Genomic DNA, 20,655 nt, shown 5'->3' on the forward strand with positions numbered 1-20,655 from the left:
GACTCAGCAGCCATTATTGGCAAGTCCAGGCCTTCGCCTCCCCCACCCCTTCCCAGTCCTTTGTTATATACCATGGTCCCAACTGTTTTCATTTCCAGTTTGGCCTTCTCCTTGGTAACTGGGAGGTGCCTAGTGAGTGTGCCTAGGTAATCAGCAATCAGATTGGCAGCATGGGCTCCAACACGCTGCTAGGAGCAGCCTGCCCAGCGGGCTGCCAACCTTAGTGGGATGGTGGACACTGGGAAGCAAGTGTGCGCACCCTGGATGGCCAGCAGGAGCCTGGCATTCCGGCTAGGAGCCAACAAGCCAGTCAATGGGGTAAGGTCGCCCTAGCACTCCCATCTGACACCCCCACCCCCCAGCCCTCCTGCCAGTGTCAGACCCCTGCCCTGAGCCTGTCCTAGGAGCCTCAGGGGCAAAGAGTGAGAACAGGGTCCCACCAATAGTCACTACCAAATTATTTCTATGCTCCTACTTCTGTTCCCCACCCCCAACAACAGCCCAGAGTGGGGCAGATATATACCTCCCCTAACCACACTTTTTCCCTCTGCTCCCACCCCAGCCCACCCCATTGCCTGCCCCTCCATCTTTCTAACCCTGCATCACTTCTCTCCCTCACTCCCCGAGTCCCCCTTCAGACATAGAGGTGTGTAGCTGACCCCACTGGCCTACCTCCCCTACACGTTGAAGCCCTTACCAAAGAAGACCCCCAGCACTGTGCGGTTTTGCACGGAGGCCTGCCCTGCAGGGCCCCTCATGGCCGTGTTACTAAGGTCTCGGGGGTTAGGCAGGTGGGGTTCTCCCAAGGGCTGGTACACACCGTCTGCATAGGTAGCTGGAACCAGGCGCTGCAGCCGAGAGCCTGGGTGGGAGAGGTAAGGACAAGAATGAATCCTCAGGGGGTCTCCCTGATTTCTTCTCTTTCAGGCTTCCCTCCATACCACAGATCCTAAAACCTTAGAAATGGATGAGCCTTTGCGGTGCCTGCCAGCCCTTGCTCCTTACTAGCAGTGGATACCACCCTGACCCTAGGGCTCTGTCTCCACTTTGCTTTCACCTACCTTTGCTGCCCCATCTGTGCTTCATGAGGTTGTTGTACCAGCCATCAAATCGTTGCACCTCCCACGAAATTGAATTCTGAGCTCCTGTGTGAGGGCAGAGGGAAGGGCAAGCTGGGCAAGTCAGTGCCTGAGAGGATGGGTAGAACTGTAGAATATGGGTCCTGTGAGCCTGGCTCTTGGGGCAGCAGAAAGTGCACAGATGTGGGAAGTAGGGTGCAGAGGAAGATAACCAGGAGAAAGTGGTGTCCAAATTCAAACCCAATCTTTAAGCAGCTCAGGGTGGGGATGGGGGTGGACATGGCAGAGAGCACTAAAGGAATGTAGCCAGGTGCAGTGAGCTGACAAACGACCTCAGAGAGGAAGAGGAAGCAGAAGGAGAACAGTGGCAATGGGGAAGGGGATGCAGGAGACTTCTACTGTCCTTACACCTCAGCTCCCTGGAGGACATGGCAGGACAGAAGCCATTCCAAGCCGTAAGATATCACACAGAGAAAGAGCCAGCCACTCTTCCACCCAGGGAAGGACATGTCATTCTGTGACCCATCCCGGGGCAGGGCCAATGTGGAGAGGGACTTGACCTTCTCCTGCTGAGCAGAGCCTAGAGCAAGGATGTGGGCCACAGGGTTATGGCTTTGAGGCCTTGCTACTCTGGTCTTTTTCCTGGTTTTTGGGTGGGATCAAGGACTGATAGTCATATAGACAACCTCACCCCTTCCTCTTTGGGGGCATCATGTCCACCTTATCATTCCTCCTCTTGACCCTACTGTACTCTCAAAAAACTAGGGCCTGGGAGGGAACACTCAGCTGTTAAGGGAAGAGCTCAGGCAGTGGGGAACACAGGGAAAGGTCCAGAATCAGAGATATAGCAGGGGTCCTTCTAGTCAGTAGATCAGATTACCAGCCAGATTCCTTTCCCCAAACTAGGGCTGAGCCTCCCTCTCTGCTCACGTCAGAGAACCGAGCAAAGGAAAGGACTCTCATCAGCCAGAGTCTGACTCTCTCCCTTCTCAGACCAAGGACAGGATCTCAGAGCTACGCTTCTGCCCAATGCCTGACACAAGCGCATGCACCCACGCAGACACACACACAGACACCAGGAAGTCAGAGAAGAAAAATGACTCAGGCCCTGATGTTTGAGCAAAGAACTGAGGGAGAGCAGAGAAGTGACCCCAAAAATATGTCACTTTGGCATGTGGATTATTTTGGCTGAAGGGACTTACAACCCAGCAGACTCAAGAAAAACTTATCTCTCCCTTAACTACCAAAAAGAATTTAGTTAGGGGGCCTGAACCAGAAAGAGGACTAATAAGTACAAAAGATAACTTTTTATCTGCATCGCAGGGCAAACATCTAACCAAACATCTGCTCTTCGTATTACCCTGTGAATACCCCTTCTGCTTTTTGAACCCCAGGCCCCTATGCCATTCCTCAGCTCGGGATGGCATAGAAGACTCAACTGCCCAACTTGCCCTTGGGTATCCGATTTTTATGCGGCTCTCATATGTATGAAATTCAATTTGTTTTTCTCCTGTTATTCCATCTTATGCCACTTGACTATTAGACCAGCCAAAAACCTAGATGAGAAGAAGGAAAAATTTTTCCACCCCTACAGAATCCAACTAAGGATCCAGGACTTGGGGCAGGAACATAGGGCAGCCACATACATGTAGCTTCTAAAACAAGACGAACTGGTGGCAGAGAAAGGGGGGACTTCTTGGGGAGGATGTGGGGAAAATGCCTCTTGGGAAGAAGAAGCAGGAGCTTGGGAGAAAAGGAAAAAATAAGGCCAAGGCATGGAGAGGAAGGAAAGAGAATGTGAGCAACTCTAGCAAGGGAGAAGCTACAGGGACCATCTAACCATCCTATGCCTCCAGCCAGGACAGATCATTCCACAGATTTTCTTTGTTCTCTGTTCTTGCATCCCCCACCCCTGACCACCAGGGACTTGCTCTTTTTAACCTAACTTGTGGCACCTTAAGCCAATTTCCCTCATCAGAGACCCACGCTATAGAGACCCAGAGAATGGCCTCAGATTCTGGTAAGATACTGTCCAAAGCTGAAGATAACAAACATAAAACTCTGGTGGATTGTATCATTTTGTTTTTAAATCATATAGTTTTAAAATAGTGGTGATTTCTCTTTGGAGAGGTCAGCTTTTAGTCCAGTCTGATGCCAAGATCCTTACTTTTTGTGTGTCTCATCAATCTTTCTATTTGGGGTGGGGGGTCCTTAATTTATGGGGGGGGGAAAGAGAGACAAGATAGGGGAGAGAGAAAGGGCTTCAGACTCTAAGGAATGAAATAAGAAGTGCTGACACAACAGTTGAAGGCTCCCTAATTCTGTGTACTTGGGCAAATATTTCATTCCATTAGTCATCCATGTAGTCGACAAGCTGGAAATGAGCACCTACCATGTGCAGGCTACTGTGTTAGCTAAGGGGTAGGGATACAGAGATGAATATGATACCGCTTCTGTCCTTGGGGGAGCCCAGAAGATGCTGGGTTCCTCAGCTCCTCCTTGTGCTTCTCCTGCAATCTGTACTCACCCGTGAGCATCCATGGCCCAATCAGGAGTGTCCATGCCAGAGCCAGGCGGAAGCCCATGATGAAAATGATAATAGGGCTCAGGTATTAGAATCTTAAAATCTAGAAAAAGACAGAGGACAGAGAGTATGAACCCGAGCAGTTCAGGAAAGTCAGGCCAGGGCCTCTGCAGTTCCCTATGAATCAAGGCATGGGGCTGGGCCACAGCCATAGTGGGTAGGTAGCAAACAGCGAAAGACTCACTACCTCCCAAGAATCTTTCATTCACTCAACAAATACTCGATGGGCACCCACTATGTTGTGGGCATGGACCCAGGCACTGAGACTAAGTAATGAACATAGCAAACAGAAATCCCTGTCTTCCTGGACTTTACCTCCTAAGATTAATTGGAAAACATTATTTTGGCCCAACTCCCTGCAGTGTGTGTTCCTTGCACTGAGCCTTACTTCGGGGCCAGGACACTGAGCTGAGGGCAGGATATGGTGCTGCTGCGCACCCACTGTGGATCTTAGGCAGGTCACTTATCTGGTCTGGACCTTGGTGCCCTCTTCCAGTTATGGGAGTAAGCATGCCTGATCTATTTACCTCCTAGTGTGGTGCCAGAATCAAATATGAGAATGAAAAGTGACAGATGTTATGTAGTTGTGATATACAAAGGGTGGGCTGAGGTGGCTCCTCTGTGAGGACTCACAGGGGTTCATGTGTTTGATGCCAACTTCTTGCTCTCTCTCCCCAGGCCAATAAATCACCCAGGAACAATAGGGAAACAGAGGCAGCAGGGGAATCAGGCTGGAGCTCCTCAGTGGCACGGGGGGGGGTGCCTATGGCCAGTGAAGACCTCCTAAAGGCACTGTGGAGATTGGGGGTGGGCTGGGGCTAGGGAACTATCTGGTGGAGGAAGGTGGGAACTCAGGGAAAGCCTCATCTCTTTACAAACCCTCAGGCCTCCTGGACAGGTTGTCTAGTCACAGAGGATGGAACCCAGAGGGTGACAACATCCCCACTCACCATCTCCCTTTAAAAAAAATGAAAACATCTAGGCCCTGTCATAACTCAAAAGGTTAGCGTTCTACCTGTGCCATCCCACAGACTGTCCAGGTGCTGGCCTTTGATAGTTTGTGAAGAGCAGGGCTCTGGATAGTTGAAGCTATAAGGCTGGACATGCTCAAGTGGCCAGAGGGCTCCTTCCCTGATCTAGAATGTCCTGCACCTTCCTTCCTACCACTCTGACTTTTGGGTCCTTGTCCCCAGACACCAGTGTCCCACTCAACCCGTGAAAGCATGCAGTGAGCTTTCAGGCCAGGCTGTAGGGACAACCTGAAAGGGAAGGTGGACCTGCTTAATAACCACTCCTTGCAGGTGGGTAGCCACAATGATTTACATAGCAACATTGGTTCAGTAACTTCCCAACAACCTTGAAAGGAAGGTACAGCCTCATGACGGCAGTGAAGCCCCAGGCACTGGTGGAACCAGGGAGAGAACACAGGCCTTGCCCCATATGACTACTCTCCCAGCCTGAAGTCCTAGCGTGGTGACCCTGGGGTGGAAAGATGAGTCAAGGACCAAGGGATAACAACTTGGTCGCAAGAGAGGACTGAAGTGGAAAGCCTGGTCTCTAAAAGCCCCAAATTACCCTCCCTCTCAACGTGTGCTGGTGCTAGGAGGCGCTCCAGAGAGATTCCCCTGCCCAAGCAAATTAGGCCCCCCAACATTCCCAAGTCTCAAAGAATCCAGTATCCCAAAACCTTGATGGGGTGGAAAATAGACCTTAACAGGACTCAGGCAAAGAACAGAGTCACAGGGCGTGGGGGGTTCAGGCTGGAATTCCACTTCCCTCAAAAATGTGGCGAAGCTGGGGCACACTGCCGCAGCGATGCAGCTGGAGTCCCCCCTCTCCCACCCCCACTCCCCCCCACTCCCGCCCCCGAGCTCCCAGGCCCATGGGCAGGCTGGGAGAAGCCCTCCTGGATCTGACCTGCCGCTGCGGTGTCCTCGGAGCCGGGACTGCCGCTTGGCTTCCGCCTGGCTGGAAACTGGGCCCGCGATACCGGGTCTCCTCCAGTTCCCGCTCCTGCTCTGCGCGGGGGCGGGCAGGGCTGGGGGATGAAAAGGGGATGGCGCGCCCCAGTTCTAAGGCGGGGCAGGGCGGAGTGGGGCGGGATAGAAACCCGCGCGCCGGGGACCGCCGAGGTACCCCGAGGAGACGGGGGCGCACGCAAGGTGAGACTGCACGTGCTCGCAGGGCTCAGGTGGGGAAGATGTAGGTCCGTGGCGAGGGCTTGGCTAGTACAGCCACGTGGCCGGCGAAAAGGTCAAGTCTGCTTCTACGGTTCTGCTAGGGCTGGGAGAGGGCGGAAGACCGAGAGGGTGAGGAACGACGGGGAGGCACTCCGTACATCCTGTCCACACTGTCCGATCTGGGCTCTAAGACCAAGAGTATCGTCAACACCTGCAGACCTGGCCAGGCGTCCACGCAAAGCACCTGTCCTCAGACCCTGTTGAAAGTCTGCGGTAACGACCTCCCATCCCTGGATTCCTCGTGAGATATCGAGGGTCTCACGGCGCCCGCGCCCCGCGGGACCCCGGACTGCATCGCTAGGTCTGTGCTGAAGCTGCCCGGGGTGCTGGACATGGGGATAGGAGAAGGAGGGGTTGGAGGGATGGCTGCGGAGAGGATAGGCACTGGTCCCTCCTCTGTGCCAGGCTGAGGTTGGGGACCGCGCCACAGAGGCTGGGGTGCGGTCTGAGAAGGTCGAGAGTGATTTGGAATGGGAGGCGGGGAAGCACCCCGGACCCGGTTTATCCGGTCATAACCTGGTTCTTAAGTGAATTAGAAGAGTGGAGGCTAGAAGGGAGCCCCACCGAGGGAAAGGGCATGCGTTTTGGTGACAACATCCGGACCGGGTCCCACCCTCAGGAACGCTGCGTGTGAGGTTCCACAGGAGCAGGCCCGCGGTGCAAGCTGCCACGCACACATTGTGTGGAAGAGCGGAAGGTAGGGAACCCTGGTTCCATGTGAGTGGCGGGGATGCGGCTGCTGGGGTCTGTGCGGTCCGATTGTGTTTGGGAGGGGGCATTGAAGTGCCGCCCTCGCCCGGGCCCCTTCCTGTGCCCACCCAGATAAAATTCAGATCTTCAAAGAGCAAGTTTAGTAGGAAATTGAGAGGAGGTAAGAAAAACTTCATAAGGCTATACACGACACAAGGCTTACAGACACCGAATCTTCATCCGGGCTTAACTGGAATCTGATTAGTTTGGCTTGCATGATTCAGCATCCCTGGGATCCTAATACCTCAGCCTTTGCTGTGGGTTCCTGCCTCAACGTGCTTTTCAGATCTTGTTCTGTTTCTACACTTAATTTCTCCTTTATTGCAACAACACACATACACACATTCCCCCACTTCACCCCCACCCCCTTCACACACACAAACGTTTTTTGAAGAGAAGAGGCCGGAACAAGAGTTCCTGACAGGTTCCCCTCTGCCAGCCAGAGCTGTAAACTTTTAATGGAATCAATCCCAACCAGAAACAAACCATCACATTCTAGTAGCTGTATATAACCAATCAGAGCTCTTGGCAACTCCAGGCACTTAAAGAATTAGTGGTCCTTATTCTATGGGTTCCAGAAGACGGGGCAGGGGACAGGAGGAGACTTCAGGAAGGAGAAGTTCTTGTCAAGCTATGAGAGGTCACAGAGCACTAAGAAAGCACATAAGAACTTTGGATGCTAAAGACTGGAGCTTGTACTAGGATGAGTTTTCTTAAAGATTGTAACTATTTCTCGCCCACCCCTCATACATATGCGGGAACCCCACTTCATGCTACGGTAGGTAAGGATTGTCTGAAATACTACTGAGTATGAGAAATACTTCAGTATTTTAAGGGACTTCAGAAAGGGAAAAGAAAGGTGTCCCTCACCTCTCCAGGCCAGGTGAGAAGGGAGGACTCCAAAGTGTGAGGACTGGTCTCGCCCCAGTGAGAAAGCACCCCAATTTTGTCACAGGGGCCTCTGATGGAGGTTTTTATGTCTAGATGTCTGTGTTATTTAGAACCATTTCCTTCTTGTGCCTATATTTCTGTTGACATGAACTTGTAGGTGTATGTCTGTATCTTGTGCTTATTTATATCAATATACATTGCATATATATATATATATACTATATATACCAATCATAGTGTTGTGAGCTGGGAGAGAAGTGGGTCAAGTGAAGACTGCCATGAGATTTTTATCAGAATAGAAGAAATTCTGCTGTCAGACCCTCCTTGGCAAGCCAGGGAGGAAGACGTTCCTGAGGGAAACTATAAGCTTCGTAGGAAAAGCAGGATTGCTGGATGTGGGGACTTTTCACATTTTAGTCCCACCTCTTCATACAGAAGGGCTGTTAGCTTAATAATTAAAAGCAAATTAAGATCAGGGTCATGAAAAATTAACTTTAAATGAGTCAATGTAAATTAAGGCACACTTAATTTATTAAAGTAAACAAGAAGAAATGAATCAAGGTCAATTTTATTCACCAACTCTCTTTTTGCTTTTTCCATCTTCAGTAAATATTTTGGAGAATTGGAAATAAGTTAACATTATTCTTCTGAACTTACCATACAGAAAACCTTTTGTTAGTGTTTCTTTGAAGCACCATGTTAATAGAGATGAGCCATTCTTGTAAAATATTTTATAACCCCTCTTTCAAATAAATGCAGGAATAATGTGGCCTTGACTAAAATACATTATAATTTTTATTTGCTTATATTGCAAATATTTGTTTTTGAACTTCCAGCATATAACATGTATTCTTACTATTAGCAAATTTGCTTTATCTTCTTATCTTCCTAACCAAAATATTCTACATTTTATAGCCATTTCTAAAAAAAAATAATAAAAAAATAGCCTTTTATCAGAATTCTAATAGTTTCAGTGTAGGTGTAATAAATAAAAAATTCTTAGACCAATAAACATCTGCTTTAAAATAAATATCACTATCACATATTATACAACAATAATCCACAAATTCTTAGTTACTCATGTTTAGCTAGAGTTGAAATGTATGTTTCAGATTCAATTAAACACGAACATTCATGCTTGAAGACTCCAACTATTGAAGAGGCTTTCTGAAAACTTTGTGAAAGCATTAAAAATTAACAGCATTGGCCAAATCCTTTCCTGCCCAGTCCTTAGCTCTATACTGGTGATACTCAGTTAATGTTGAACGAGAGTATGTATGGTACTGGGCAAGGAGGGAGCATAGCTCCCTCTTGTGTGTGGAAACAGAAGATGCCACCTGCAGAGAGGAACCTATTCATATAGTCATTCATTTGAGCCATAGACTGATTAATATATTCTAAGTGCAGGTGATGCAAAGATGGAAAAACAAAGTCCCTGTCCTTAAGGAGATTGGAAGCTAAAGGAGAGAGAGATGTTCAAACAATTGGAGTATATTGTAGTTACTGGGATCATGGAGGTATGTTCAAAATGCAGTCAGAACTCTAGAGGTAGAAAGATCTACACTGACCTGATGGCATCAGAGGAAATTTCACAGAGGAGTTAACACAAGCTGAGACTTGAAGGGTGAAAAGGAGTTTGCCAAGAAGGTAAGAGCATTCCAGACGGAGGAAATAACATATACAAAGGCATGAAGGCTTGAAAGAGCATGTCAGATTCAGGGAGAGGCCAGTAGTTCAGTGTGGCTAGAGATTAGACTGGGCAAAAGGTGGAGATGAAAGGGTAGGTGGGACCAGATCACAAAAGACTTTCTAGGTGATGGTGAAAAGATTAGATTTTACCCAGAGGAAAAAACTGAAATAATTACATTTTCTTGTTAGAAAAATTGTTTGGCACCCGGCAAGACAGGGTGAGGCTGAATTAGCTCTGAGGCAGTAGGGAAGGGAACGCATGGATGGGTTCAAGAAATATTTAGGAGGTAAGCTGTTCCAGGTCTCTGGCTTATTTGATTAATGAGGTGGTGAGGCCACTAAAGAGACAAAACAGAATCAAAAGCAGAATAGAGACAGTGAATTCAGTTTGGGACCTGTTAAATTTGAGGCACCCAAGGAACATCCAGGTGAAAATGTCCGTGGGATAATGATCCTTTTGTGTTTGGCACCTAGGTAGGAGATCTACCTGGAGGCATAGATTTGAGAAGCATCAGCCATAGGAATGGATGAGTTTGCCCAAGGAATCATGAAGAGTGCTAAAAGAAGAGAGCCAAGACAGAATCCTGGAGAGCATAAACATTTAAGAGGGAGGAAGAACTAGCAAAGGAGCCACCAAAGAGATGGCCAAAGGCAGGAGACTCAGGAGAACGTGGTGTCATGGAGGTCTAAGGAGGAAAAGTTCGAAGAAAGAAGGAGTGGTCCACAGTGTCAAATACTACAGAGAGGTCAAGAAGGATGAAAAGTGAAAAGTTCTCTGGATTTAGCACATAGTGACCTAATGGAGAATTTGGAGAAGGGGAGAAGTCAGATTGGAATGAGTTGAGGAGATAAGGCAATGGAAATACCAACATAAACTATTTTTCCAAAAAGCCTGGCTGTGAAAGGAAGAGACTGGAAAAGACAGTAGCTGGAGGGGACCCAGAAGGTCAAGGGAGAGAGTCCCTTTTCTTTGTGTTCTTAAGGTTGGAGAAAGGTAAATATATCCTTGAGAGAAGGAGCCAGCAGAGAAAGGGAAGCTTCAAAGTTGCAAAGAAAAAGGGGGATAACTGATGAGAAAGGTGGTGGTGAAAGCAGGTAAAATTGGAGTCAGAGCCCAGGAGAAAAGAGCTACTCATTCCTCTGGGATGAGAGAATTAATAAGTTAATAAAAAAGCAAAACTTCATGTTAAAACTGAGACTCAGAGGTTATGTGACAGGATGAAAAATTAAAACTGTCTATCTCTCTGCTTCTTTGCCTGACATCATGCTACCTCCAGAGGGCACACAAGGACGTGGCCAACCCAGAAAGAGAGGGGAAGGCTGGAAGCTACGGTGTGTTGTAGGAGAATCACTGAATTTAGAGCTAGAAAGGACCCAAAGGTCATCATATCCAATTGCAGATAAGGAAACCAAGGACAAAGGAAGCTGTTATTTACCTGCCCAATGTTATAAAATTAGTTACTGAACAGATGATTACCAGAATTAATGGGTGATCACATTGTGAGGTATAAAAATGTTGAATCACTGTATTGTACACCTGAAACTAATATAACTAATATAATATTGTGTACCAGCTATACTTAAATAAACAATAAATAAAATAAGTGTACACATATTTTTGAAAAATTAGTTACTGAAGAACTGGAACCAGAGCCAGAACTGATTTCAGCCTACAAGAAGGATTGGAGAAATAGATAAATGGAGTAATAAAATGCCCCCTTCTTTCCAATCTGGTAGCTTCCATTTATTGATTTTACTGTTTCAGGTCGTATTTTTAGAACTTTACATACACAATCTCATTTCATACTCACAATGACACTGTGAGGTAAACATTACTATCATCCCTATTTTTCTGTAAAACCAAGTCTCTATAAGGTCAAATAAATTGCAAGAGGCAGAGGCGGAATTCAAACACGGTTGCTCAATTCCGAAGCTTATTCTTTCACTATATCAGTTAACAAGATACTACCTGGTCAAACTATAAATCATGGAGCCTCCTGGGCAAACCAAGGCCCCAAAATAAATCATATGCAGGGAAATGAGCAGAGCTGGGCTCACTGATTGTAAGATGCATTTTTTTTTCACCTTTTGGCATTTCTGAAATTGAGGTCTATCTTACCAACAATGGCTGTCATGGTTTAATTGGTAATGTCTTCCTTCCTTCCTTCCTTCCTTTCTTCCTTCCTTCTTTCCTTCCTTCCTTCCTTTCTTTCTGTCTCTGTCTTTCTTTCTTTCCTTCTTTCTAAAATTTATTTTTTCTTTCTAAAATTTCTCTCTCTCTCTCTTTCTTTCTTTTTTTCTTTGTTTCTTTCTTTGTGGTACATAAAATAATAGCATGTCTTGTAATCCATTCTGTCTGGATTTACCAAAACAGTAAGTGCAGGTACCATTTCCTCAATATCCTATCTGCAAAGGGACAAACTAAAGTCAAACTGGCTCTGAAATTCAGGGAGAGGCAGAGCCAGGACTCGAGCTGAAATGAGGCCTGGGAATTTGAGTCAAGGAGGAAGGCTCCTGTTGATGTGTGGGGTACAAGGACATCTGGCCCCAGCACTGTTCCTGGTGCAGGCAGGCGCTCCTTCAGTGCTTACTGAGATGAACTCAATTCAGCTCAATTGTTCTTGAGTTGCCAGAGCAGGAGCCAGTGCTTGAGAAAGCTGGACAGACCAGTGTGGGCAGTGCCAGGTCTGGGAATCAGCCCTCTGATGTTGTAGTTGGATTATATACTTAGCAGAGCTGTCTGGCCTTTGTTCCTTTGGGGACTGAGGAGGAAAGCCAGTCTTTTTGCAACCTGTACCATCTGTCACCCTTACGCTTTTACTTGATAGTAAATATAGCTCTTTTTATGTTCCGTGATCTGTCTGCTTGTGCTGGAGGCCTGAGGGAGATAAGAGCATTATATTTCTTAGGAAAGTCCCAGAGGAAGCAGAGAAGCCTGCAGGGTAGTGGTGGCACTGATTTAGAGAACCTGGGAGTTAGGAAGGGAGCGTGGGGTGACAGAGACTGATTGACAAGACCCTCATTCTCATACAGCAAAAACATGGGGAGATGGATGGCTGAGGGGCCGTGAAGTGGCAGTAACAGTGGAGTCTGGTGAGCTCCAGAGAAGAGGGGCCTGGTTTGTTTCGTTCTCGGCAGTATCTCCAAGAACAGTACCTGGCACATAGAGGGCACTCAATAAACATCTATTGTTGTTATACAGCATCTGCCTCTACCGCACAACCCCACCAAAATGGCTGCTTTTGGACACACATTCCCCTTCTATGCTGGCCCCAAGCCAACCTTTCCAATGGACACCACCTTAGCTGTCATCATCACCATCTTTCTGACTGCACTGGTCACCTTCATCATCATCCTGCCTGGCATTCGGGGCAAAATGGTGAGAAACAAACCCAGACCTGGAGACCCCACCCCAAGAGAGAACTTGGCCTCAAGGTGAGGGGGCCAGACTCTGACTATCACCAGTCTCAGAAAGAAGCTTCAGTCCTGAGAAAGCACCCTCCCCCAACAGAAAGCTCCCCCACTCGCTGATTCAACAGATGACTATTAAGGACCAATTTATGTGCCAGGCACTCTGATCTCAACTGACCAAGTGACCTGTTTAAGAGCACCCTCCCCAAGTCTGGAAAGAGGAAGGGTGGATTTGGAAGGAGGGTGCTCCTTCCTAAAACCGCCACCCTGTTATGGTTCAGAGGCTGTTCTGGCTGCTGCGGGTGGTGACCAGCTTATTCATCGGGGCTGTGATCCTGGGTGAGTGCAAAGCACAGCTGACTTGGGCAGTGCCTCCATCCCTTCTGGTTCCCTCAGCAGCTGGCCTGGCCTCTCCTTCTTTCCCCACATCGGTCTCTGCTTCGGGGTGGGCTTCCAGACATGGCCTTATCCCCTCACTCTTACCCTTGCCCTGAAGGGTGTGGGCTCTGGGATACCATCCTGGATGTATCTCTCCAATCTTCCTAACATTTTTATTCAGAGGAAAGTAGGTCAAAATGAATGTCTGTGGGAAAGAGGGTCTTTGGAGACTGGAGGGAGGAAGTGAGGGAGGGCTGCTTTCTTTGCTTTGAGAATTAGGCAAATAGGAGAGATGGAAAATTTCTATGTTGAAGCTGTGTTTGCCCAGCATGGTTTATTATGTTAATGTTTCCTCCCCCAGCTGTTTGAGTAGCTCTCCCTAAATGGGGGGAGGAAGGGAGGGAAGGTGTAAGAGGACTAGACCAAGGGAAATCTTGGATTCTTACCCGTTTATTCATCCCACACATATTGTTGGCAAACCAGCCATGAGCCAGACCCTAGGCTAGTTAATGGATACACAGTTGTGAGTACAAAAGACATGGTTCCCTTGTAGCTCTCCCTCTGACTCTAACCCAGCAATGCCCAGACCTTCCTGAGTTCCTATATGTCTAATTCCCCAACCCCAGCTGTGAATTTCAGTTCTGAGTGGTCCGTGGGCCTGGTCAGCACCAACACATCATATAAAGCTTCCAGTTCCCAGTGGATCAGTGCTGATGTTGGGCTGCAGATTGGACTGAGAGGAGTCAACATCACACTCACAGGTGAGAGAGGGCTCTTATCTGTGAGGGAGCAGGAAGGCTCTGTTCTGTGTCTTTGGGATATAGTTTGGTGTGGTCTAAAGAGCTACAAGATTGGGGAATGATAGGAGGGAAATTCCTAGGCCTTGGATGCTGCCTTCTCTCCATTGAGACCAGCTCCTGTCCCTTTGCCCAGTGTGGTGGGCCTCTACCCAGGCAAATACCCCACTCTGACCCTTGGGTCCCTGCTGAGCACAGCTGCCCCATTTCCTAGGGACCCCAGTGCAGCAGCTGCATGAGACCATCAATTACAATGAGGAATTCACCTGGCAGCTAGGCGAGAACTATGCTGAGGAGTATGCAAGGGCACTGGAGAAGGGGCTGCCGGACCCCGTGCTCTACCTGGCTGAGAAGTTCACCCCGAACAGCCCATGTGGCCTGCATGGCCAGTACCGCCTGGCAGGACACTACACCTCGGCCATTCTGTGGTGAGGGTGGGATGGAGACCCTGCTTGCCTACATCCAGGAACAGGGTTTCTAGCCATCTCTCCTCCACTCATGTGGAGGTCCCTGGTGGGACAGGCGGGCACCAGTCACCACAGTACTTGCTTGGGAAGCCCACAGGCAGAAATCCCTTCCTCACATCTTTGGGGTATCCTTGGGTCCCTGAGCCTCCGCCTGGGCCCCTCCTGGTAGAGGTGCCTGGGCTGGCCTTCACCAGGTCCTGGCTCTCCAGGGTGGCATTCCTCTGCTGGCTGCTGGCCAATGTGATGCTGTCCATGCCCGTGTTGGTCTATGGTGGCCACATGCTGCTGGCCACGGGGATCTTCCAGCTGCTGGGACTGCTCTTCTTCTCCATGGCCACATCACTCACCCCACCCTGTCCCCTGCGCCTGGGCACTGCTACACTGCCCACTCACCGTGGACCTGCCTTCTGGATCACGTTGACTACAGGTGAGGCCCAACCCTGGAGACAGGCTGGAGAGCTCAGGGCCAGGGAGGGAGGGTCAGGGACCATCATGTTGGTGGGGTTGAGAGTCTGGGGGCCAGGATGCCTTCCCCCTCTTTAAAGCCCCATCCTTCTTATATCCCTCATCTCCAGGTTTTCTCTCCCCAGTTCCACCCCCCTCCCTCCTCATGTATGCCTACTGCCCTGTGTCTTCTCCCTTTCTCTGTCATGTCCCTTGTCCCCTAACTCTCTTCACTCAGCTCTTTCCCAAATCTTCTAATCTCATGTCCCCCCACCCACTTTCCCCAAACACTCTTCTCTGAGTCCCCCATTTCTAGAACCTTTCTGTCCCTGCCTCCATTGTCTTAAATTGTCCTGTAGTTTTATTGTCCTCTCCTGTCGCACTATGTCTATCCCTCATGTCCTTTCCCATGCCTCCTCTTCTATGTCCTGCCCTTCCCCCAGCTCTCTCTCTCTCCAATTGAAAGACCACTGGGCTAAGAGTCCAAAACTCACAACAGAGCCACACCAGCCGCATGACCCAAAGCCAGTCACCTCTCTGAGTCCAAGTTGCCTTGAAGTAGGGATGCCAAGCCTCCCTTAGATTTCTGATGTCCATGGGAGAAAATGTCCGTGGGAGGGTATCACCATCACTAAGCGAGATGCCGATTGCCTCATCCCCAGGACTGCTTTGTGTGCTGCTGGGCCTGGCCATGGGGGTGGCCCACAGGATGCATCCCCACAGGCTGAAGGTTTTCTTCAACCACAGTGTGGGGGAGAACCCTGGGCTGGAGTGGAATCCTGAGGAAGGGGGACTCCTGAGCCCCAGCTACCAGTCCACAGCTGAGAGTCCTGAACCTCAGGACATTCCTCTGTCAGAGGTTTCCTCCAAGGGATGCTGTGAAGAGGAGCACCGCAGTGTGCCTGACCATGCCCTATAAGGTTCCTCTCTTTGGTGGCCACCCAGACTTCTGATCTGGCTCCAGACCTCATTGGAGCCGCACAAAACCACCAGACCTGCCCACAGGATAAATTGTATCAGCCTCCCAGCCCTAGTCTGTAGGTGGAGTACAAAAAGCAGGCTCTACCTATTGGTGTTAAAAAACAAGACAAAAGCTCTAAGGTGCTGAACACATGTTGGGGCTGCCCGTAAACCTTGTCACATGGTAAGACCAAGCATGGCTGCTCCTTGGGTCCCTGCTGAGCAGTTTCCACATAACAACCCTGCCTTTCTTTGATGAGTTGCCTTTTCGAGGGTCATTTATTGAAACCCAACTTCACCCACATAATGGTGTGTGTGTGTGTGTGTAGAATGGAGGTGGTTACCATGTGATTCACTTGTGGTCCCTCTCAGCCTTCTGCACCTCTTGTTTTCCTTTTTTCTGGGTCACCTTTGTTCTTTCTTTACTTCCCCACCTTGTGTGACCTCTTGGTACAATGAAAAACAGCACTGGGTGGGAGAAGAAACCAAACTTCTCATCCCAGGTATAATATTAACCAATTGTGCCACATTCTCTTTGAGCTTCAGTTCTCAAATTTGCCAAATAAAATTGTAGGACTTGCCAAGGACCTAAAAAAAAAATCCCAGGATTTACTTTTTTAAGCCTTGCTGACATCTACCTTGGGCCTCAGACACCATTCCTTAAACTCCAAAATACCATTCCTTGTTAGCTCGCTTAGCTGGGCCAGTGAAGGGGGAATCCCACAGGGTCAGTGGAAGGGTGATCTGCCTGGTCACTGCGTCTTACCATCCACCTGGGGCAACACAGGAAGATGCTGGCTCCTGTCGGTTCTCCTCTGGGTTCACTAGAGGGCTACCCTCTCCCAGAGCATTTCCCGGGCTTCTCCGGATTCTTCAGACAGAGATGCCGGGTGGGTTCGTGGCAAGGCAGAGAAAGAGAATGTTCAAGGCAGAGGAGAAAGTTCTGTTTTACCTCCAGCCCAGAGAAGTCTCCCGACAGCGCGTGTGCCCCAAGAGCCTAGTGAAGCCATGGAAATTAATGGGGGAAAAGTTTTTAAAAACAAAGGAAAACATTTATTTATGGCGCGTATCTGAGGCTGCCCACCTTTCTCTGGACTCCCGCAGCGCAGCGCTACTCCCGCAGCGCAGCGCTGCTCCCGGAGCACTGCTCCTGGCCTACTGGTGACCGAGGCGGAGTAGGCGTCTCTTCTATAGGTTAGTACTGATCGGTGAGTCCGAGGCCCCGAATTGCTTGTGTATTGGGTTTTTGAAATTGAGAGGCGAGCCCCCTGTTGTCTGGTTACCGCAGTCCTTGACGTTTAGGTCCAAGAAGGTACGAAGAGCGCTGGGCCAAACATAGTGGGAACTCACCACGGCTCCTCCCGAGAGGAGGCACAGGACCCCTGCAGCAGCGCAGACACGAGGAAAGGGGGCGGTCAGGGCTCTGGGACAGAACCCGGCCTGTCCCTTCCATCTATTTGAGGCCGCCCCTCACATTTCCTGACCGACACAGAAACACACACACACACACACACACACACACACCTCTAACATGGATTACATGATATAGGGGTTCGTGTGCTAACTGGGCAAGACACCGAACTATTCTGAACCCCCTTCCCCTCATCTGTAAAATGGGCATAACAGTGCCTGCCTCTATGAAATATTGAGAGGGGCAAATTGGTAATATACTGTTTCCCTGAAAATAAGACCCGGTCTTATATTAATTTTTGCTCCATTAGGGCTTATTTTCAGGGGATGTCTTATTTTTTCATGTACAACAATCTACATTTATTCAATTACAATCATGTCATCTTTTAGACCATCGTCATAAGGTACTAAATGCGTCTGTCTGGCTGAGATCTTAACTGGGGCTTATTTTCGGGGTAGGTCTTATTTTCCGGGAAACACTGTAGGTGAACACATTTTATAAACTGGAAAGTGCACCGGTATAAATCGCATCCCCATCCCCAGCCGCCCCAGGCCCATCCGCTCGGTCCTCACCGGTGGCCAGCGTGATCCAAAAGGCGGCACCGTAGTGAGTGGTGAGCGTGGAGGAGCCGAGGCGGAGAGGACAGAGCGGCACACTGGCGATGGAGGCGAAGACCACGACAGATAGGAGCGCGAACGAACCGGTGGCCAGGAGCGCCACGCCTCCATAGAGCGGGACGGGCATGGAGAGCAGTACGTTGGAGAGGAGCCAGAGGCAGAACGCCACCCTGCGGGAGGATCAGCTACGCTGTGATCCAGCTTCTCCCAGCCCTCCCTGGCTCCCACAGCCTCGCTTCCTCTATGGCCCAACTCCAGAACGATAAGCTGGGCGAGGTGGCGGAAGCCCAGGGGAAAACCCCAAGGGGTGTAGCCGACTTCCAACCGTTGCTGGGTCTCTCCGGATTCCGAAGGTCTGTGCAGAAGTCTTGACCTCCTGAGCCACACACACGCGCGCGCGCGCGCACACACACACACACACACACACACACGCGCGCGCGATGCCTTCCTTCCTTCTATCTCTCACCACAGCAAGGCCGAGGCGTAGTGTCCCGCCAGCCGGTATTGGCGGTAGAGTCCGCAGGGGCTGCTCCTGCTGAATTTCTCCGCCAAGTAGAGAACTGGATCAGGCAGCCCCTTCTCCAGCGCTTCCGCGTACTCCTCGGCATAGTTCTCGCCCAGGCGCCAGCGAAACTGCTCGTTGTAGTTGATGGTCTCGTTCAGCTGCTGCACTGGGGTCCCTGCAGAGGCCGGCGGGGTCATGGGGCTGCTCACAGCCGGAAACCCAGCAACTAAGCTGATTCCGATAGGAAAGTTGGGATGCAAGAGAAATGGGTTTGGCAGTGGTTGGGGGAAAACACAAATCCATGAGGACCAAAAGTTATTTGAGTCTGTGGGATCTGAAAGGTCCTGCAGCTGCCCCTGCCACACTCCCCCAACCATGGTGTCTGCCCACCCCAGGAGTTTGCTTTGCCCCAGCCCCCTCACCTTTGAGTGTGATATTAATTCCCTCCAGGCCCACATGCAGACCGAGGTCTGCTCGGATGCGTGCTGCGCTGAAGGCCTTGTAGGATGTGTTGGTGTTCACCCTACCTACTGACCATTCTGCGCTGAAGTGCACGGCTGTGGGGAGAGATACACGATGGGGGCGGTTAGGGAGAGGATTGGGGAGATGGAATTGAGAGAGTGGTGATGGGAGGTGGGACACTGCAGAGAGAAAGGTGGGGTCTAGGGATCGAATGTGGTGTAGTGGTAAGGCAGAAGAGTGGGCACTAGAAAGAGCCGGAGATGGGGAGAAGGAGCAGGAAACCAACCCCAGTTCTTCATTTTCCCAGTGCCCTCTGCCCACCTTCTTCCTCCCCCTAGGGTCTCTCCCCATCCCCTGCACCACACACTCACCCACAATTTCTGCGCCTATGAACAGACTTAGAAGAACTCTCACCAACCAGAACCAGCGCTGCGGGAACAAGTACTAGGTCAAGCCTCGATACTGCTCAACCAGAGCCCCCGAGACCTCCTTTAACCCCATGTCACCGGGATCTTTAGTACCCCTGCAACTGCCCTATTTTGCCCCACAGTCTTTTCCCAGTTATATTCCTGATGTTTTGAGGTTCAAGTAAGGCTTGCGTTTTCTACATGTCCCTCTGAGCCTCTGGCATTTCTGTTTACTGGCCTTGAGCTTCTACCTCCCCAGCCCCACTCCCAGTTCACCCTGCAACCGGGTTGTCTGCCTGCCTGGTGCTCTTCCACTACCTCCCCCCCCACCCCCCCACCCCCACCCCTCCTGCTGTCCCCTCCCCCCTGCCCCTTCCCTCCCCCTCCCCCCAGCTATCTGGCTCCTGGTCCTGGTTCTACCTCCTTTTCTGGTCACTGCTATGGTGAGGCTCAGTGAGTCCAGAAGTGCTAGGCAGGCAGGCATTACCTCTCCCAAGAGAGGGAGGACCCAGGATTTGGTCACCAAAGTAGAAGAGGTGGGAACACAGCCTCCCAGATATTTCTAGGTGCGCCAATTTCCCAGGGAACCAACGCAAGTCAAGTCTAGATCCTCCTAGACTTGAAAACAGACAACTTAGATTCTGGGAGGGCGGGGAGTCTAAGGGAAAGTGCCCAGTCTACTACAACTTTGAATCCCTTGCTTGAGTGTCTTGAGTCCTTAGGATGGTGGCACCCACACACAGGAGTCTCAACACACAGATATTACCTAGAGGACTGGATGGGGGTGGGGACTAGAGTGGAGCTGCATTCTGGGGAGATGCAGGAGGCTCTGGCATCATGTGAAGATTAGAATCGGCCCCAGGATCACTGAATGGGGCACCCACTCTCAACAGCCTCCTAAATGATCATGCTGGGGTCAGTCTCTAGGATATCTTGAATGGGACCTCTCTCTGTCTTTGGGAAGGGGTTGCTTGCTGCACCAGATTTCTGCGTCTGCTCCACCTATTCTGGTTCAGTGCTTCATCCTGACTCTTCAGACTGAGGTCGTTTCCACAGTCTTACCCGTCCTGGGTCCTCCAGAAATAAGCTGTCCGTGACGCCCTCCATCCAGACCCGAGCTTCTAGCACCCCCTTACCGAGTGGCCACGAATCCCGGGCAAGATGAGCAAGAAGCTGATGGCCAAGCTCAAAAACACCAGAATGACGATGAGCAGCGGGACGCTGAAGCCAGCTGAATGCCGGGACTGGGGGTAAAAAGGCAGCACGCCATCCCAGAGAGTCATGCTGCAGCCCGGCAAGCTAAGTCTGCTTGTGCACGGAGAGCGCGTCCTTGATGTCGGAGCCCGGGTTCCACTTCTTTTTATCCCTCTCGTTGCGTGCAAGGGTGCAACCTGATGTTGACCAAGTCTGAGTCCCTCGACTCGCCAGGGCGGTGTCAGAATTATTTCTCACTTGCTGTGGACAGTTATCTTCGCGGTTCTACAGATTCGCTCTGCGTTTGGAGGACGCGCGGGACTCGGGACCCCTTTTATAGCAGCACCGGCAGAGTGCCCAGCAAGTCGG

The 20,655-nt window shown here is 50.2% G+C and overlaps 3 protein-coding genes across 3 annotated transcripts in view; 1 reads left to right on the forward strand and 2 right to left on the reverse strand.

Moving 5' to 3' along the window:
* The window catches only part of DUOX1 (dual oxidase 1), a 32,205-nt gene extending 26,511 nt beyond the window's left edge, over nucleotides 1–5,694 (reverse strand). Inside the window, exons 1-4 of the mRNA XM_074327807.1 lie at nucleotides 5,581–5,694; nucleotides 3,607–3,706; nucleotides 1,062–1,145; nucleotides 698–862 (exon numbers count right to left, since the gene is read on the reverse strand). Of these exons, the coding sequence (XP_074183908.1) occupies nucleotides 698–862; nucleotides 1,062–1,145; nucleotides 3,607–3,664 (307 nt within the window). The 5' untranslated portion in view covers nucleotides 3,665–3,706; nucleotides 5,581–5,694. The remainder of the gene's footprint in view (nucleotides 1–697; nucleotides 863–1,061; nucleotides 1,146–3,606; nucleotides 3,707–5,580) is intronic.
* Nucleotides 5,695–5,709: 15 nt separating this feature from the next.
* Nucleotides 5,710–16,011, forward strand: DUOXA1 (dual oxidase maturation factor 1). Its single transcript, XM_019725561.2, has 9 exons — nucleotides 5,710–5,825; nucleotides 5,945–6,204; nucleotides 6,523–6,600; nucleotides 12,436–12,612; nucleotides 12,926–12,983; nucleotides 13,649–13,783; nucleotides 14,034–14,247; nucleotides 14,496–14,713; nucleotides 15,393–16,011. The coding sequence occupies exons 4-9, from the start codon at nucleotides 12,466–12,468 to the stop codon at nucleotides 15,647–15,649; spliced, it is 1,029 nt and encodes a 342-aa protein (XP_019581120.2). The 5' UTR covers nucleotides 5,710–5,825; nucleotides 5,945–6,204; nucleotides 6,523–6,600; nucleotides 12,436–12,465; the 3' UTR covers nucleotides 15,650–16,011.
* A 726-nt stretch (nucleotides 16,012–16,737) lies between these two features.
* On the reverse strand, nucleotides 16,738–20,644 carry DUOXA2 (dual oxidase maturation factor 2). The gene is made up of 6 exons (XM_019725307.2): nucleotides 20,229–20,644; nucleotides 19,057–19,114; nucleotides 18,646–18,780; nucleotides 18,185–18,398; nucleotides 17,674–17,888; nucleotides 16,738–17,072 (listed from the first exon to the last, which is right to left on the reverse strand). The coding sequence occupies exons 1-6, from the start codon at nucleotides 20,373–20,375 to the stop codon at nucleotides 16,879–16,881; spliced, it is 963 nt and encodes a 320-aa protein (XP_019580866.2). The 5' UTR covers nucleotides 20,376–20,644; the 3' UTR covers nucleotides 16,738–16,878.
* Between the last annotated feature and the right edge of the window lie 11 nt (nucleotides 20,645–20,655).

The sequence above is a fragment of the Rhinolophus sinicus genome, linkage group LG03, assembly GCF_036562045.2.
Source record: "Rhinolophus sinicus isolate RSC01 linkage group LG03, ASM3656204v1, whole genome shotgun sequence".
Lineage (NCBI taxonomy): Eukaryota > Metazoa > Chordata > Mammalia > Chiroptera > Rhinolophidae > Rhinolophus > Rhinolophus sinicus.

Coding starts and splice junctions, on each gene's coding strand:
- DUOXA1 (XM_019725561.2), top strand. CDS start 12,466: ATGGCTGCTTTTGGACACACATTCCCCTTCTATGCTGGCCCCAAGCCA. Junction 12,984..13,648: donor CATCGGGGCTGTGATCCTGG/GTGAGTGCAAAG, acceptor CCCCAACCCCAG/CTGTGAATTTCAGTTCTGAG. Junction 13,784..14,033: donor AGTCAACATCACACTCACAG/GTGAGAGAGGGC, acceptor CCCATTTCCTAG/GGACCCCAGTGCAGCAGCTG.
- DUOXA2 (XM_019725307.2), bottom strand. CDS start 20,375: ATGACTCTCTGGGATGGCGTGCTGCCTTTTTACCCCCAGTCCCGGCAT. Junction 18,781..19,056: donor CATAGGCGCAGAAATTGTGG/GTGAGTGTGTGG, acceptor CTCTCCCCACAG/CCGTGCACTTCAGCGCAGAA. Junction 18,399..18,645: donor AATTAATATCACACTCAAAG/GTGAGGGGGCTG, acceptor CGGCCTCTGCAG/GGACCCCAGTGCAGCAGCTG.